This window comes from Equus quagga, chromosome 2, assembly GCF_021613505.1.
Source record: "Equus quagga isolate Etosha38 chromosome 2, UCLA_HA_Equagga_1.0, whole genome shotgun sequence".
Classification (NCBI taxonomy): Eukaryota; Metazoa; Chordata; class Mammalia; order Perissodactyla; family Equidae; genus Equus; species Equus quagga.
Genome location: NC_060268.1, coordinates 27,538,869 through 27,557,106, shown reverse-complemented (window position 1 = coordinate 27,557,106; position 18,238 = coordinate 27,538,869). Strand labels below are relative to the sequence as shown.

The window sequence follows — 18,238 nt, the reverse complement described above, 5'->3', positions numbered from 1 at the left end:
TTGTTCTTTCTGACACTAAGTAAGTCTTCCTGGTTTCTTTGTAGGTTTCCACAACTTCTCTGTCTAATATTTTCTTTTCTTTTTTTAATAAATCAATCTTGGTAGGCCATTGACTTTTTTTTTTGGTGAGGAAGATTGGCCCTGAACTAACATCTATTGCCAACGTTCCTCTTTTTTTTTCTGCCCAAAGCCCCAGTATGTAGTTGTATATACTAGCTGTAAGTCATTCTAGTTCGTCTGTGTTGGATGCTGCCACAGCATGGTCTGATGAGTGGTGAGTAGGTCTGCGTCCAGGATCCGAACCTGCGAACCCTGGGTTGCCAAAGTGGAGTGCATGAACTTAACCACTCGGCCACGGGGCAGGCCCCTCTGTATAATATTTTATCAAATCTTTCTAATCCTAGAAAAGACTCCATGACAAATCATTGTTGGATTAAGAAAGATGCACGACCACCATGACTTCCTGGGTGTGGGGGCGTTTTGATGAAGTGCTTGGGCAGAATGGATGCCTTAAAAATTATTTCCACTACTGAGCTACTTGTTAAAGAGCTGCAAGGACTTCTGAAAGAAGCACTTATTATTAAATAAGAGGAAGTGGGAATTCTTCTTTTCTAATTTTCTTCAGTGTTCATAGTAGAATGTGAGCATTGTACTACAATATTATCTCTATGATTAGTTTTGCAACCCTTCACTTATTAAGAAATTAATCTTTTGATCTAGTGGTAGACTAAAAGATTAAAGCTCTGAATTACAAATAAAAATTTAATTCAAAGCTTAAATTTTGATACATTGGATTGTGAGTTTAAAAATGAAGCTGTTTTTTTCCAAGTAAATTTCTTTCTTAAAAGCCCTACTATGAAGTCAATAAAAAAATGCATTTTAAAACTATTTTTTGATCTCAATGATTTGAAGTTAATATTTTTCTTTTTTGAGGAAGATTAGCCCTGAGCTAACTGCTGCCAATCCTCCTCTTTTTGCTGAGGAACTCTAGCCCTGAGCTAACATCCGTGCCCATCTTCCTCTACTTTCTATGTGGGACGCCTACCACAACATGGCGTGCCAACCAGTGCCATGTCCACACCTGAGATCCAAACCAGCAAACCCCAGGCCACTGAAGTGGAATGTGTGCACTTAACTGCTGCGCCACTGGGCCAGCCCCTGAAGTTAGTATTTTCTATTTAACATCCTTAGTTTGCAAGCCTTGAGTCTTTTTTTCCAATCTTGAAAATCCCCATCTGCCAAATTATTCATGGATCAGTCCATCTGTGAGTTCACTGGATGACTCAGGGAATGAGTGAAATTCCATGTGTTTCCAGCAAGATAGCACTGCTCAGTTGTCACTAATAACATCTTTGTGCCTACTTTTCTTTCCTTCAGGTTTATTGGGCCATTCTGATGTGCCTCACTTCTCCAAATTTTTGATTGTGCTTCCTAAGCCCTCCAATTTTTTTCCCTTACTTTCAGGGGATAGGAAAGAGAGAAGAAAAAATATAGGCCAAAATAGATCCGCATGATGGTGGACAAAGAGTGGGAAAGGCTGAAGAGAAGTAGAGAAAGATGTAATGGGAAGGTTGAAGTTGGTGCTCTGCATCTTTTCAGAAGAACAGAGTGAAATCTTAAAAAATCAGGAGAGCGCTAAAACTCCTACTCCCAACAGGCACCGTATACCTATTATCAGGTTTAGTCATGTATGGTTTTGTTTTTCAGGACTCTGTAGGGCAGAAACTGCCAAGCATTTCTTTAGTGGCTCCTGTAGTTGTGGAGCATGGAAGTGTTCGTCACTGCTGAGCGTATTGTGGGCTGGGTGTTGGGGTCCCATTCACTGGGGCACCCAGGTGTTGGGGGACGTAGCAGTAAACAAGGCAGGTCTAGTCTTTGCCCTCAAGGGGCTTATATTTGGAGCGGCAACAATCAACATGGATGCAAATAATTCAGATAATTGCAGGAGTGTATAAGCTCTACTAAGAGCGTGAGCTAGGATATTGTGTAACTGGGGAGTGTTCTTTTAGTTATAATGGTCAGGAAGGCCTCCAGGTGGAGATGATATTTGAGATGAGACCTTAAAAATGAGAAAGAGGGAGGCATGGGAAGGTTTAGGGGAAGAATGTTCCTTAGTCACAGACTCTGCTGGGCGCTCACTAAAGACTCTTTGATTGATTGGTGACTCGTCACTGTCTTTCATCTACTTTTTCATGGTCTTGGTTTTAGCTGCCTAAACACATGACCTACATTTTCTCTCTTGGGGACTTTTTGGGACATTTTTCTCATGGGGATCCCTTAGTTATCAATGAAAAGAACAGACTTTTTATACATTTCAAGTGCCAGGCAATATGTTAATCATTTTGTAAAAGTTCCATGAAGAAGGTTTAGCATTCCCATTTGTACAGATGAGGAAACTGAAGCTCAGAGAGGTTAAATAATTTTTCCGAGTCACCCAGTCTCAGAGTAAAAATCTCACCCTCTCTCTTTTTAAAGCCAGAACAAAAACTCTTTTCACTAATACTGTAGATTTCTCTGGTGCTGAAGATGCAGCAGCATCTGCTGCCCTGGAAACAGCCTGAGGATATCAAGGGAATTCCTGGCTTTGTGCATTTCAGCCAATCCCAAGATTCAGTGCTTCTCATTAGATTTTTCTACAAAGTAAAATGTGCATATGAGTTTCAGTTTTTTTTTTTTTAAAGATTTTATTTATTTTTTTTCCTTTTTCTCCCCAAAGCCCCCTGGTACATAGTTGTATATTCTTTGTTGTGGGTCCTTCTAGTTGTGGCATGTGGGATGCTGCCTCAGCATGGTTTGATGAGCAGTATCATGTCTGCGCCCAGGATTCGAACCAACGAAACACTGGGCTGCCTGCAGCGGAGCGCACTAACTTAACCACTCAGCCACGGGGCCAGCCTGGTGAGCTTCAGTTTTTAATGATGATCTTCTGCACCACAGAACACCTAACAAAGCCAGAGATCCTTCTCATTCCATGGTTTCTCTCTTAATTTTTTCAACAGGAGACCTAGAGATCTGTTACATTTAATCACGTAGAAGAGATTCATCTAGTTCCTATTTTTTTATTAAGATTATGATAGTTTACAACCTTGTGAAATTTCAGTTGTACATTGTCGTTAGTCACGTTGTGGGTACACCACTTCACCCTTTGTGCCCTCCCCCCACCCCCCCTCCCCTGCCTTTTCCCCTGGTAACCACCGATCAGTTCTCCTTGTCTATATCTTAACTTCCACCTATGAGTGTAGTGATATAGAGTTCGTCTTTCTCTGTCTGGCTTATTTCGCTTAACATAATACCCTCAAGGGCCATCCATGTTGATGCGAATGGGACGATTTTGTCCTTTTTTATGGCTGAGTAGTATTCCATTGTGTATATATACCATATCTTCTTTATCCAATCATCAGTTGCTGGGCACTTAGGTTGGTTCCACGTCTTGGCTATTGTAAATAATGCTGCAATGAACATAGGGGTGCATGGGACTCTTGGAATTGCTGATTTCAGGTTCTTAGGATAGATACCCAGCAGTGGGATGGCTGGGTCATAAGGTATTTCTATTTTTAACTTTTTGAGAAATCTCCATACTGTTTTCCATAGTGGCTGTACCAGTTTGCATTCCCACCAACAGTGTGTGAGGGTTCCTTTTTCTCCACAACCTCTCCAACATTTGTCACTCTTGGTTTTGGATATTTTTGCCAATCTAACGGGTGTAAGGGGATATCTTAGTGTAGTTTTGATTTGCATTTCCCTGATGATTAGTGATGATGAGCATCTTTTCATGTGTCTATTGGCCATCCTTATATCTTCTTTGGAGAAATGTCTGTTCATGTCCCCTGCCCATTTTTTGATCGGGTTGTTTGATTTTTTCTTGTTGAGCTGTGTGAGTTCTTTATATATTATGGAGATTAACCCTTTGTCAGATAAGTAGCTTGTAAATATTTTTTCCCAATTAGTGGGCTGGTTTTTGTTTCAATCCTGTTTTCCCTTGCCTTGAAGAAGCTCTTTAGTCTGATAAAGTCCCTTTTGTTTATTCTTTCTATTGTTTCTCTCATCTGAGGAGTTATGGTGTCTGAAAAGATTCTTTTGAAACTGATGTCAAAGAGTGTACTGTCTATATTCTCTTCTAGAAGACTTGTTGTTTCAGGCCTAATTTTTAGGTCTTTGATCCCTTTTGAGTTTATTTTTGTAGTTCCTATTTTATGGCTCAGAAAACTGAGGCTTAGGGAGGTGAAGGCCCAAGGTCACAGTTATTTGAATTCACTGTGCTTGCCCTTATGAAGAGACTATGCCCTCTGTTTCCCAGCTGAAAGCAAAACATCTCTTCGTTCTCTGCTGCTAATGAATTGCTAACCAGGAGTTTATGGGAAAGATCCTCCTCATTTTAGGAATATTTCTTTATAAGAAATACAACCATCTTATAAACTGTTAGACATGGAGAAGAAAAATGTACTCATCATCCCACTAAGATAGCATTTTCATTTCCTTTCTGTTTTTTTCTCCTGACAACTGTTTTTAAACAAAAATAACCCATGCTTATTATACAAATTTAAACATTTACAAAGTATATTGTAAAAATTAATAAAATCCTGCTATTCCTTTCAGTTCTATACTTCCATAGGTAACCAGTGTTAAAATAAGTGTGTATTTTTCAACACTCATCTTCTATTCTTTTAGGAATAAATACACACAAATACAATTCATGAATATGTATATATATATGTTTGAATATATATAAATATGTTCAAAGATACATATATATGTATATAGATGCACAAACAAATCTCTTTTAATTCCTTCCTTCTTTTGTTCCTTTGTTCATTCCTTCTTTCTTTTCTTCCCTCTCTTCCTCTCTCCCTTCTTTTCTTCTTGGTTCACAATATATTCATAATACATTCTTTTCACTTAATGTTTTATTGGCATTCCTTGAAGTTAATAGTATGCAATCTTGGTTGTTCAATGGAATCACTAAGGACCTTTAAAAGTAATGATGGGTCCAACCCCCAAGGATTCCAATTAATTGTCTGGAGTGTGGCCTGGGCAGCAAAATTTATAAAACCCCCCTAGGTGGTTCTAATGGGCAGCCACATTGAGAACTTCTTCTTTAAGTCAATATACATAGATCCAATTCATTCCTCTTAATGCTAAGTAGTATTCCATATAGTGGCTGTACTAAAATTTATTTACCTATTCCTTTATTGTGAAACATTCAGTATATGTTTAGGACCTTGTTTGATAAAAATGCATCAATAAACATGTATCCTTAGTTATTGGTTCCTTTGTTTCTATGAATACAAACCTAGGACTGGGATTCCTGGGTTAGGGGTATGGGTGTTTAAAATTTGATAGGTACTGCTGGATTATTTTCCGTAAGGGTCTTTTTTTTTTTTTTTAAAGATTTATTTTTTTCCTTTTTCTCCCCAAAGCCCCTCGGTACATAGTTGTATATTCTTCATTGTGGGTCCTTCTAGTTGTGGTATGTGGGACGCTGCCTCAGCGTGGCTTGATGAGCAGTGCCATGTCCGCACCCAGGATTCGAACTGACGAAACACCGGGCCGCCTCCAGCAGGGCGCACGAACTTAACCACTCGGCCACGGGGCCAGCCCCCATAAGGGTCTTTCTTAATGCCTACTTCCAGAAGCAGTCTATAAAGAATGCCCAGTTCCTTACACCTTTGCCAATCTAGGGAGAGACAAAAAATGTTTGGTTGTTTTTTTTTTCCTACTATTAAAGTTGAGCATCTTTTTTTCACATTTATTTGTCATTTGCATTTCTGTTTCTGTGACTTGCCTATTCATATTTTTTTGCCCATTTTTAATTGTGTTGTTTGTCTTTTCTTCTCAAATTTTAAGAGATCTTTGAGTAAGAATATTATCCTTTTTGGGTCATATGTGTTACATTTTCTTCTACTCTACTATTTGTATTTGATAATTTATATGACACTATATACATTTTAAATTGTTGAGAATGTGCGAATAAACTTTATTTCACTTTTTAATTCATCATAAAATTTCAATCTTTTGTCATAATTGTAATCCTTTATTACTACCATTCCTAATGGTTACATGCAAGTCTATTCAAATTCCACTATATTCATTCAAGCTTCAAAAAAAAGTCCCATGACTGTTATTTTAAATAATACTGTAATTAATGTTTTCTTGCATTTAGCTTGTTCCATAGTTCGGATGTTTGGAAGATTCCTACAAGTGAAATAATTGGATCAAGAATATAAATATTTTTTACGATTTGTGGTAATTATTTCCTAAACTCTGATATAGTTTTTGGCCAGCTAATCAGTATAGAAAATTAGAGGTAATATAACTTTAGTGTTTATATGATAATATTTCCTAGGAGACATCATATTATAGAATTAAAAAAATTAAGTTTCTTTAGTCACTTATTAGCTCTATTGTGAAGTAAGGATTGGATTCTTTTTCAGCCTACCTAAGAAGTTCAGTTCAGTTCAAATAAAAATATTTTTTGCATACCTCTGTATGCAAGAAACTATATATGCCTATTGCTTTTTAGGAAAATTTCAATTTAATGAGGAGTAAAAACAAATATCTTATTTTACTTTCTTTTACAGTTAAGTACCATAAAAGAAGCATGAAAGGAAAAAGATAGCATTTGATTGCATCAGGAAGGTATTCTTAAAGTTGCTGCTCTTGGAGATAATCTTGGAGGATGAATAGTATTCTAATAGTCAGCAATGAGGTGAAGAGAGTACACTTGATTAGAAGGTATGCTTCCTGAGCAGAGGGGACAGAATAAATAAAGACAAAGATTTTTCAAAGTAAGTAGGTAGAGGTAGCATGGATGGAGAGAAGAACGCATAAGGAAAAAAGGAGATGCCATCTTGGAAAAATAAAGTACAGCGGACTTTTGCAGGCTTTGAAGGTACATTTAATTTGATAGAAAGAGTGAAATACTGAACAATTTTAGCAGGAGTTGTATTTTGGAATATTAATTTGACGTTATCAATAAATTAGACTGAAAGGAAAAGAACCAGTTGACTAGTGGCTAAGGGTTTTGGGCAACTTATTTATTCTTGTAAGGCTCACATCTCACCTTCAAGACAAGAATGTTAATGCCTATGCCATGGTGTGGTTGTGGTTAGATAAAATGGTGAGCATAAAGTGTCTGGCATGACTCCTGATGCATAGTGGGTATACTGTCACAATTATTATTAAGTTTGTTTGATATTCTCTATACCCTGATAATAGATAAGCAATTCAGACAGAAATGCAGAGTCACTTCAACTAGTTCCATTCCTATAATATTAAAGCTAAATTAGCTTTCATTGTTTTTCCCTCCAAGGTCCTTTGGAAAGCTCATTGGATGGACGCTCTAAACCAAACAAGAGTGACTGAGTTTGTCTTCTTGGGACTCACTGATAACTGGGTGCTGGAAATACTATTTTTCATGGCATTCTCAGTCACATATGTGCTAACCCTTTTGGGGAACATTCTCATCCTGGTTACCATAGTCTTTACTCCACGTCTCCATACCCCCATGTATTTCTTCCTGAGCAATCTGTCCTTTATTGACATCTGCCACTCATCTGTCACCATGCCCAAGATGCTAGAAGGTTTGCTTTTAGAGAAAAAGACCATTTCTTTTGACAACTGCATTGCACAGCTCTTCTTCCTACATCTGTTTGCCTGTGCTGAGATCTTTCTCCTGACCATTATGGCCTATGATCGTTATGTAGCCATCTGCACCCCATTACACTACCCCAATGTGATGAACATGAGGGTCTGCGTACAGCTTGTTTTTGCTCTCTGGTTGGGGGGTACAGTTCACTCACTGGTGCAGACTTTCCTGACCACTCGTCTACCTTACTGTGGCCCCAACATTATTGATAGCTATTTCTGTGATGTACCTCCTGTCATCAAGCTGGCCTGCACAGATACATACCTCACAGGAATGCTGATTGTGTCCAATAGTGGAACTATCTCCCTCACCTGTTTCCTGGCTTTGATCGCCTCCTACACGGTCATCCTGGTTTCTCTTAGAAAACAGTCAGCTGAAGGGCGCCAGAAAGCCCTGTCTACCTGCTCAGCCCACTTCATGGTGGTTGCCCTCTTCTTTGGACCTTGTATTTTCATCTACACTCGGCCAGATACCAGCTTCTCCATTGACAAGGTGGTGTCTGTCTTCTACACGGTGGTCACCCCTTTGCTGAATCCCCTCATTTACACCCTGAGGAATGAAGAGGTAAAATGTGCCATAAAGCAGCTCAGACGGAGACAAGTTTTTTCATGAAATTATGTACATGATGGGTTTAGGTTTGCAGATATAATTATGGCCATACCTTTAATGAGAGAGCAAAAGTAAAGAATCAAAATCGTTAGATGAAATGGCGTGGAAAAGGGCAAACATTTGCATTAAAGAGATGGACTTATTAACTATTACTTAAATAAAGGAAAAAACCATGGTGGAACACGTAAGTGGAAAAAGAATCTGGAAAAGTTTAAAGAAGCTTTCTGGTTTCACCAGTAAAAACACGATTTGGGGCACAGACTCGTTTTCAGGAACAGGTAGTGGTGTGAGAACGTACTTTCTTGATTTGTACTGTTCCACCGGTTATTGCCTCTGGGAAGCTGCACCTCGCACCTGTGTTTGACACTATAGTGGTTTCAATCTTACTCTCAAATATATTTTCAAGGTGTTTATTTAAACCTTTACTTATTTATATTGAATTAAATTTTCTTATTTTTGAAAGTGAGTCCCTCATCATTTGTAGATCTATTTTGTACTTTTCATAGTACTTTTATTTGGATGAAATTTTTGGAGATGTATGAGGAACTTAAACTTTGAGGTGAAATTTAATTACATAAAATACACCCATTTTAATTGTAAAGTTTGACAAGTTTTGACAAAGGCATATATACACCCATGTAACCATCTCTCCAATTAAGATATAGAACATTTCCATCATACCAAGAAGTTTCTTTGGCCCCTTCCCAGCCAATCCCTCTACCTCCATCCAAGCATTGAAGGATCTGATTGTTGTCACTACAAATTAGACTTGTCTTTTCTAGAGTTTCATAAAAATTGAATCATATGGATGTACTTTCCTGCGCCTGACCTTTTTTGCTCCACATGCTGTTTTTGAGATCAATCCATGTTTTTGTGGGTCTCAGCAATTTGCTCCTCTTTACTATTGAATAATATTTTACTCTGTGGGTATCCCACAATTTGTTTATTCATTCATGAATTGATGGACATTTGGGTGTTTCCAGTTGTTGACAATTATGAATAAAGTAGCTATACACATTTATTTGTGGGTTATTTTGGGCATGTTTTCATTTCTCTCAGGTAAATAGTTAGGAGTAGTGTTATTGGATCACATGGTGAGTGTCTGTTGAACTTTGCAAGAAACGGCAAGACTGTTTTGCAAAGTGGTTGTAGGATTTTATGTTTTCATCAGAGGTAAAAGAGTTTAACAACCAACAATTGGTATTGTCAGTCTGTAATTTTAGGCATTCTAGCCAATATGTAGTTTTAATCTTCGTTTCCCTAATGACTGATAATGCTGAGCATCTTTTCGTTTGCTTATTATTCTTCCATATATCTTGCTTTGTGATGTGTCTGTTCGACTATTTTGCTCATTTATTATTATTTTTTGTCTTCTTGTCACTGTTTTGTAAGCATTCTTTGTATTTTCTGGTTACAAGGCTTTTGTTGGATGTATGTGTTGCCAATATTTTTTCTCACTCTCTGGCTTGCAGTTTTATTTCCTGAATGATGTATTTTTTTTTTTTAAAGATTTTATTTTTTCCTTTTTCTCCCCAAAGCCCCCCGGTACATAGTTGTGTATTCTTCGTTGTGGGTTCTTCTAGTTGTGGCATGTGGGACGCTGCCTCACCGTGGTCTGATGAGCAGTGCCATGTCCGCGCCCAGGATTCGAACCAACGAAACACTGGGCCGCCTGCAGCGGAGCGCGTGAACTTAACCACTCGGCCACGGGGCCAGCCCCCTGAATGATGTATTTTGAAGAGCAGAAGTTTACATTTTTATTAAGTCCAATTTATCAATTTTTTACATTTAGACTTGATGCTTTTCATGCCTTAAGAAATTTTTGCCTATCCCAAACTCTCAAAGATTTTCCCCTGTTTTCTTCTAGAAATTTTATAGCATCCGCTTTAAATTTTAGGTTTGTGATCCATTTTGAGTTTACTTTTGACATATGGTATGAGATAAAGGTCGAGATTCATTTTCCCACAGATCTAGTTGATCCAGCATCATTTGAAGACTGTTCTGTCTCCATTGAGTTATGTTGGCACATTTGTTGAAAGTCAGTTGGCTTTTTAAGTGTGAGTTTACTTTCAGATTTTTTATTCTGTTCCATGGCCCTATATGAATTCTGGACTTACTGAATACATGACATAATAAAAAGATCGTTGTTTATCCCACTGAGTTAAAGTTAGTTTAGTACATAGCAATAGTAACCTGAACAGAGGACATCCGGGCCTGAAATCTTCTTTGTAGGAAAGTTTTAAATTATAAATTAAATTTCTTTAACAAATACAGGGTTACTTGTATCTTCTGTTTCTTCTTGTGTCAGCTATGGAAATTTGTGTTGATCCATGAATTTGTCATTAATGCTAACTTTTTTTGTTGTATAAATGATAGTGCCATTAATTGAAATTGGAAAGACTAAGGGAGAAGGTTTTTTTTAGACTGGGGATTAAAAGAGCTGTTTTGGTCATGCTACATTTGAGATTCCGACTAGACATTCAAGTAGAGATAATAGATGAGTCTGGAATTTGGGACAGAGGTCATGTCTGGAGATACAAATTTGTGGGATTGATAGTATAAAATAGAGAGTATTTAAAGTCATGGGACTGGATGAGATCATTAAGGAAACAGTACATATAAAGAAGACGACGAAGAGATGAAGCCTGAGGCAAACTTTTGAGGCATGCTTTTAATCTTTATTAGGATGGGTGGGTGTAGAGTCTCTTTTGCTCCAAAGTGACTTTAGTCTTACTCCTAAAATGTGGCTTTTGGGGTCTCTACTGAGTTCTTTGCATGTTCAATGACGTCTGTCCACCCTAGCTGGTAGTAATACAAGTTTTCCTAACCCTGTGCAAGCTCTGGTAGTTTTTTAGTATATAACTCCCTGGTGTCTCTTCTCAACTCCTATGCATGCACAGCTTATCATTTAACCAAGACTCAAGGAAACCCCTTTGCAGTTTTCTCAATCATTTTCTCACCATAGCTCGCTTCTTTCTGGTACTCTGCCCAGCAAATTTTAACCATCTCAGTTTCCCTGATCACTGTCTCCTTAATTCAGCAAAATCTCTATGCTCCTCTTGAGTTCTAAATCTCTGAACCAAGGCTGGAATATGCTTCCAGGTAGAAAGTCAGGATTTACCTCATTTCTTTCCCCTTGGCAATCACAGTCCTGAGTTGCTTGTTATCCAATGTCTGAAAATTACTGTTTCATACATTTTATCTAGTTTCCTATTTTTTATGGTGGGAGGATTAGTCCAGTTCCATTTACCATATTATAGCTAAACTTTTAAACAATTAAAAATAATTAATAATCTATGGGTTAACTAGTTAAACCTTTAAGAACATTTTAAGGGTGACAGAATATAAGTAAATTTGGGATATTGTATGTGGCCGACAACTTCTTAGATGGTTCCTGATGATCGTGTCTCCTGGTATTCGTGCCCATGTGTAGCCCCCTTTGCTTGGTTTGAGTAGCACCTATGACTTGCTTCTGACCAGTAGAATATGGTAAAGATGATAGGATGTCACTTCCAGGATTAGGTTAGATATGATGGTAACTTCTATCTTGTTAGCTGACCTTCTCTTTGGAAAAGGAAAGAAAATGGATTCTCCCCACAGCATTCAGAAAAGAATGCAGCCAAACTCTCAGCTATAAGATCAATAAGTTCCGGGGATCTAATGTATGACTATAGTTAATACTACTTTTATACTTGAAAGTTGCTAAGACAGTAGATCTTAAGTGTCCTTATCACACACACACATAAATGGTAACTATATGATGTGAATGATGTGTTAATTAGTTTGTGGTAATCACTTCATAACGTATACATGCATCATCAAGTCATCACATGGTACACTTTAAATGTATACGATTTTTGTCAATTATACCTTAATAAAACTGGGGGAAAAAAGAACAAAGAAATAATATAGCTCTGTTGATCCCTTGATTTTAGCCCAAGGAGATTCATGTTGAACTTCTAACCTACAGAACTGCAAAGAGCGCTGGCCCTGGGGCCGAGTGGTTAAGTTCATGCACTCCACTTCGGTGGCCCCGGGTTTACTGGTTTGGATCCTGGACGCAGACCTAGCAGCACTCATCAAGCCATGCTGAGGTGGTGTCTCACACAGCAGATCTAGATGGACCTACAACTAGAATATACAACTATGTGCTGGGGGCCTTTGGGAGGAGAAAAAAAAGAAATAAAAAAAAAAGGAAGATTGGCAACAGATGTTAGCTCAGGCCCAATCTTAAAAAAAACTGTAAAGAGAATAAATTTATGTGTTTTTTTTTAAAGATTTTATTTTTCCTTTTTCTCCCCAAAGCCCTCCAGTACATAGTCATATATCTTAAGTTGTGGGTTCTTCTAGCTGTGGCATGTGGGATGCCACCTCAGTGTGGCCTAGCGAGCAGTGCCATGTCTGCACCCAGGATCTGAACCAGCGAAACCCTAGGCTGCAGAAGCAGAGCGTGTGAAATTCACCACTCGGCCATGGCACCAGCCCCAAATTTATGTTGTTTTAAGCTTCTACGTTTGTGGTAAGTTGTTATAGCAGCAATAGAAAATTAATACTGATTTGTTTATATTGGGTTTTTTTCCCCAATAAAGGAAACAATACACCACTATGAAAAAACTACAAATCTCTGCTGACAAAACTTGAAGAGATAGAGATGCATACATGTTCCTGCACAGGAAAAAACAATAGTCAATATAATGGGCCTTCTTAAATTTATTTGTAAATTTAATGTACTTATAAAAATCCCACATTTTTAAGGTAAAATTTCCAGTAATATTCTAAAGTTTATTTGAAGAAATAAACAGGTGAAAATAGTTAAGAGTGTGTGGACTTACGTAACTTCAGAGCTGGTGATTTTGTGAATTAACTAGGATCACTCTTTGGGTTGAGGTATATCAGTTTATTGTGGAATGGGCAAGTCCATAACAGGGAGACTCCATGAAAAATTCCTTAGGTAAAGAGGATGATGATATACTGTGACCAAAGGGAGCAGGATTAGAGGATCCTATAGATGGTCATTGAACAGCCATATAAAATAGTTGTATCAATTTTAATGGAGCTAATGGAATGAAATAGAGTATACTTAATACTAAAACTATATCTAATATTTGCTTATTTTGAAAGGAATTTAGAATTGATTGGGGCCTTTGGTAGAACTATTCTACTAAGTTCTGTTAACTTTCAGAAATAATGCTCATCAGTATTCTAGAGAATTGGGTGCCAGACGATATGGACATCCACATCCACAATACAGAGTGAGTGACTCACTGACTCTGGCTAAACGGTAAGAAACGATTGAAATGACAGAAAGTACTCAAAAGGACAAAGAATCAGAGGCAGTTTATTAAATAAACTGGGAGATGCTCATGAAAATATCTAAACATCATTACTTGCAAATTGACAAACAAATGTAACATTGTCAATCTTCTACAATTTTCATATAAAACCCAAGTGAAAATCAGAGTTTTATATATTTATGAGGAAATGAGACCCAGGTATCACTGCTATACACACTTGAAAAACTCAGAAAAATGATCTAATTATGCCTCTAAATTCTGGATTTGTATATGCCCAGATTTTTATACATATTAGTAATTTTTATGCAGAAATAAATTCTTAATGCCCTATTTACTTATTTGTATTATGGCAATATTAGTTACTCTATTGCACAAAAGTTGGTTGTAGTGTGAGGAATTCAACTGTTGAATACAAAGTTGCTGAACAAATTTCTATATCAATAGGTAATGATCCCTATCTCCCTTTCAAAGCAAGTAAACCACAGAATGGAGTCAAGATATTTTCATTTTATTCTTTACTCTTCTATTTATTCAGTAACTAAACACATTTTATCCTATCGCTGCCTAAAAAGTTTTTTCTGTGAAATTAAGAATGAATGTTTACTTTACCTCCCCAGAGAGTTGTGAGGATTAATGCGACTGAAACAGGTAGTATTAGAAATTTTGCTTGAAAGTATAAAACAAACAAATAAACAAATGTGACATTGTTGTTCTATTGTAGTTTTACCATGAAGCATTCTCTTCTCTATCACATTGCATGTGCTCCTCTGTGCGGCTCATTCCTGCTCAAGACGGTTCTACTTGGGCTCTTTTATAGGCTATATCTCCTTATTGTCTGCCATTGCCTATAACAAAAGCATTTCCTTTATACAAATTCTATAATTCTCAAATTCAGTTCCGTTATTCCACCAATGAATGTACAGTTCAGTGAATTTAGTCTTACACTATGCAGAGTGTTATCTTTGGGAAAGAAACTACTCTATTAACTATTAGATTTGTCTGTTGGAGGTTAACTTTCCTACCCAGAAACCCTACATGATGCTTTCATAACCATGCCTCTGTATAACTGAAATGGCTTGCATGGTTTGAATTTCCTTCCCAACACATTTCCTAGGAAAAATGCCATAAAAAATATGAGCTGGGTCTTCTGAACCATAGGTTTATCGATAATATCCTCACTGATTGCCTGGGAAATCACTAGCTGCATTTAAGCATGGCCTTCTTTCTTGTGGAGTCAGAGTGAACTGTCAGTCCCCAAGAAGTCATGCCTCTTGGATATAGTTATGTGAGACACTGTTGCCTGGAATAGCCTCTTCATCTCCCGTTTTCCCAGTCCACTCAGCACTCACCACTCTTAGAGTGCTTATCACAGTGAGACAATGTGCGTCAGGGCAACTAGGTTGAAGATACTGGATTATAGACAATGTGTTGTTCAACTTGGTATTTTCTCCCAGCAATTAATGCAATATTGAGTGGCCATTAAGTGTTTAGTAATGCATGCTCACTTGAATGAATTCACTACATAATAATTAGAATAATTTCCTTAAAACACGTGATATCATGCCATTTCTATGCCTAAACCCTTCTTCACAGTGTACTGAAAAAGATTCTGTACTCCTTGAGAGGACATAAAAGTATTCTTTTTAGTTCTCCAGTATCATCTGTCACCATTCTCTGCCTCACAGTCTAAGCTGTAACCACATTGGTCTTTCACTTCTTGGAAAAAGCCAAGGTCTTTCCTAACTTAGGTCTTGTCATCTGCCCTTTTCTGTGCCTAGAGTGTTCATTACCTCTCTTTTCTCATGATTGATTCCTTTTCATCTTTCACATCTTAGCTTAAGTGTCATTTCCTCAGAGAAGTTCTCCTTGACTACCCAATCTAAAGACAGTCTCTTCTACAACTCTCTAACAGCTTCCCACTGTGTTCTTTCACAGCATTCATCATGATCTGTAATTAAAATTTATTTGCTTATATTTTTGTTCTCTATTTGTTTTCTATTTTCACTAGACCCTAAATGACATGAAGGGGGTACTATATGTATGTTTTGTTTATGACTATTAACCCAATACTTAGGCCATAATAGGTGCTCAGTAAATATTTGTCAAATGAATGAATACTAAGACATCTCCATTTCATTGCTCTGATGGCAGATTGTTCCTGGACACTTGAGGATATCAATAACTTCAGTGGTTTGAAGTCTTCTTTCTAGGTCACCAAAGTCATATGCAAACTCACTTTCTTTGTTTTACCAGTGTTTGCTAAGCTATTTAGGCAAGTGTCTGACTGAATGATGTAGGCAAATGCTGCCCAGACATCTGAAGGTTTGTTTAGACCTTGGTTATCACCAGAAGACAAAAACAGCGAGAGGCAGATGGTGTATTGAAAGCAACATGAGGTTGGGTTGATACACTTGGCTTAACACTCTGTCTTCATTATTTCCTAGTCTGGTGACCTTGGGTATGCTATTTGCTTTCTTTGAGTTTTAGTTTCATCCTGTGTAAACAAGCATAATACCTACCTCATAGGTTGTTGTGAGAATTAAGTAAATGCAAAGTGCCTAGAGTGGTTCCCAGAATATGGAAGATATTAAATATCACAGCTATTGCTGTGGTTGCCAGATATTTGGCCAGAAGATAATTTTATAAGTCATAGAGTCTGATAGATATGTTACGTAACTTATTCTTTGCAAGACATTTCTTTGATTTGGAGCACCAAGCATCTTAAGGGCTTAGACATTTTCATTGTTTTTCTTTCCCCTCCATCCTTCCCATTAACTTGTTTAAGGCATTCTTCATGTCTTCATTCCTAAGGGTATAGATGATGGGGTTCAGCAGGGGGTTGACAGCGGTGAAAAACACAGACACTACCTTGTCCTCCGGGAGGCTGGTGGATGGACGGGAATAGATGAAAATGCAGTGTCCCAGAAAGAGTGTGACTACAGTGAGGTGGGCTGCACAGGTGGATAGGGCCTTCCGCCTGCCTTTGGAGATCTGCTGCCTCAGACTCACCAGGATGACCACGTAGGACACCACAAGGACCACAAAACAGACCACTGAGATCAGCCCACTGTTGGAGATGATGAGGATCTCAATGATGTGGGTATCAGTGCAGGCCAGTTTGATCACCTGTGGTACATCGCAGAAGAAGTTGTCAATCTCATCAGGACCACAGTAGGGCAGCTTGACGGTGAGGGAGGTCAGGGCTATGGAGTGGATGGTCCCCCCTGTCCAAAGGGCCACAGCCAGCAGCACACATACTTTCCAGTTCATCACAGTCATGTACTGCAGGGGTTTGCAAATGGCCACATACCGATCATAGGCCATGACAGTGAGGAGAAAGATCTCTGTGCAGGCAAAGAGGTGCAGGAAGAACATCTGAGTCACACAGATATCAAAGGAGATGAGCTTCTCCTCTGACCAGGTGTCTATCAGCATCTTGGGGACAGTGACAGTGGAGTGGCAGACATCGATAAAGGACAGGTTACTGAGGAAGAAATACATGGGTGTATGGAGCCGGTGGTCATAGATAACAGTTATGACAATGAGGACGTTCCCAATCAGTGTGAAGACGTAGAAAATGAGGAACATGGCAAATCCAGCTATCTGCACCTTCTGATTTACAGATAAACCTCCAAGTCGAAAATACGTCACTAAAGTAGTTTGATTGCGTAGGGTAGCCTCTTCCATTCTTTTTGTTGGACACTCCTGTCAAGAATTAGAAAAAAAAAAATAACACTTAGCATCTGCATCAATCATTTGGTTACTTAATTTACTCTGTGTTTATAACTTTTTTACCCATCTAGAATTTATAGTGAAATATCTTATTTTAAAGTCCCCAGTCAGCATCTTAAATCATGCTGGACACGTAGAAGGTGCTAAACACACTGTCGGGATAGTAGGACAGAGAATCCTGATTCACTGAGAGATATAAAACCACCTTGGATAGGGAGGGACCAATCAAGTTATTTCTCCCTTATAGTAGTAAGATATTAGTGCTTGGATTTAGGTTATAGAGTTTTACAGGAGAAGAAATTAAGATTCCCCTTACTCCAGATAAGTAATTTGTCCAAGATCACACAAATCCTGGCCCTGAACACAGTTTTCTTTATTGTCTTGTTGACTGTATTTTTCACTAACCAGACTACTTGCTCTCCTGTTACGTCTACCAAGATGCCCTGAGACTATAATTTTAATAATCTACTTCTCAGAAGGCAAAGACTTTTCACCAAGCTGCTGGGCAACCGGGAATGTGGCTGTGATGTTTTTTGAGCAATTCTTTGGAGGAGGCAGGATAAAAGCCTGGAGGCTTAGAAAATCCAGAGATTTGGAGAGGGTGAGGGGAGGCTTGCTTCTCCTCCACCGCTCAGATGAGGGCAGACTTGTTGGAGGTCAATGTCAAGGTCTAATAGTATCACTGTCTTGACTAGATTATCCTCAGCTCTTTTTAAAGTCTAAATCTGTTATCTGACTTACTGGCCCACAAGTAAAACAAAAGTAGTCATTTTATTTTCTTTTAAAATAGCCTACCTTTGACTCAAGCCTCATTATTTTTAATGTATATATTATTTAGCGTCACAAGATCTTAGCCCGTAAAGGGATCTGAGAATTTACCTACTTTTTTTTTTTTTTCATTTTACAAATAGAGAGAATGAGGCACAGAGAGGTAAAGCAACTGGTCCAAGTTCATAGA

At 38.0% G+C, this 18,238-nt stretch overlaps 2 protein-coding genes across 2 annotated transcripts; one reads left to right on the top strand and one right to left on the bottom strand.

The window, feature by feature from the left end:
• The first annotated feature begins 7,330 nt into the window (after positions 1 to 7,330).
• LOC124233437 (olfactory receptor 1509) lies at positions 7,331 to 8,257 on the top strand. Its single transcript, XM_046650541.1, has one exon. The coding sequence runs from the start codon at positions 7,331 to 7,333 to the stop codon at positions 8,255 to 8,257; it is 927 nt and encodes a 308-aa protein (XP_046506497.1).
• Positions 8,258 to 16,287: 8,030 nt separating this feature from the next.
• Positions 16,288 to 17,235, bottom strand: LOC124233446 (olfactory receptor 4E1). The gene has a single exon (XM_046650551.1). It carries the CDS (start codon positions 17,233 to 17,235, stop codon positions 16,288 to 16,290), a length of 948 nt encoding a protein of 315 aa, XP_046506507.1.
• Between the last annotated feature and the right edge of the window lie 1,003 nt (positions 17,236 to 18,238).

What these genes read in the sequence shown, in the direction of transcription:
- LOC124233437 (XM_046650541.1), top strand. Translation starts at nt 7,331, where the DNA reads ATGGACGCTCTAAACCAAACAAGAGTGACTGAGTTTGTCTTCTTGGGA.
- LOC124233446 (XM_046650551.1), bottom strand. Translation starts at nt 17,235, where the DNA reads ATGGAAGAGGCTACCCTACGCAATCAAACTACTTTAGTGACGTATTTT.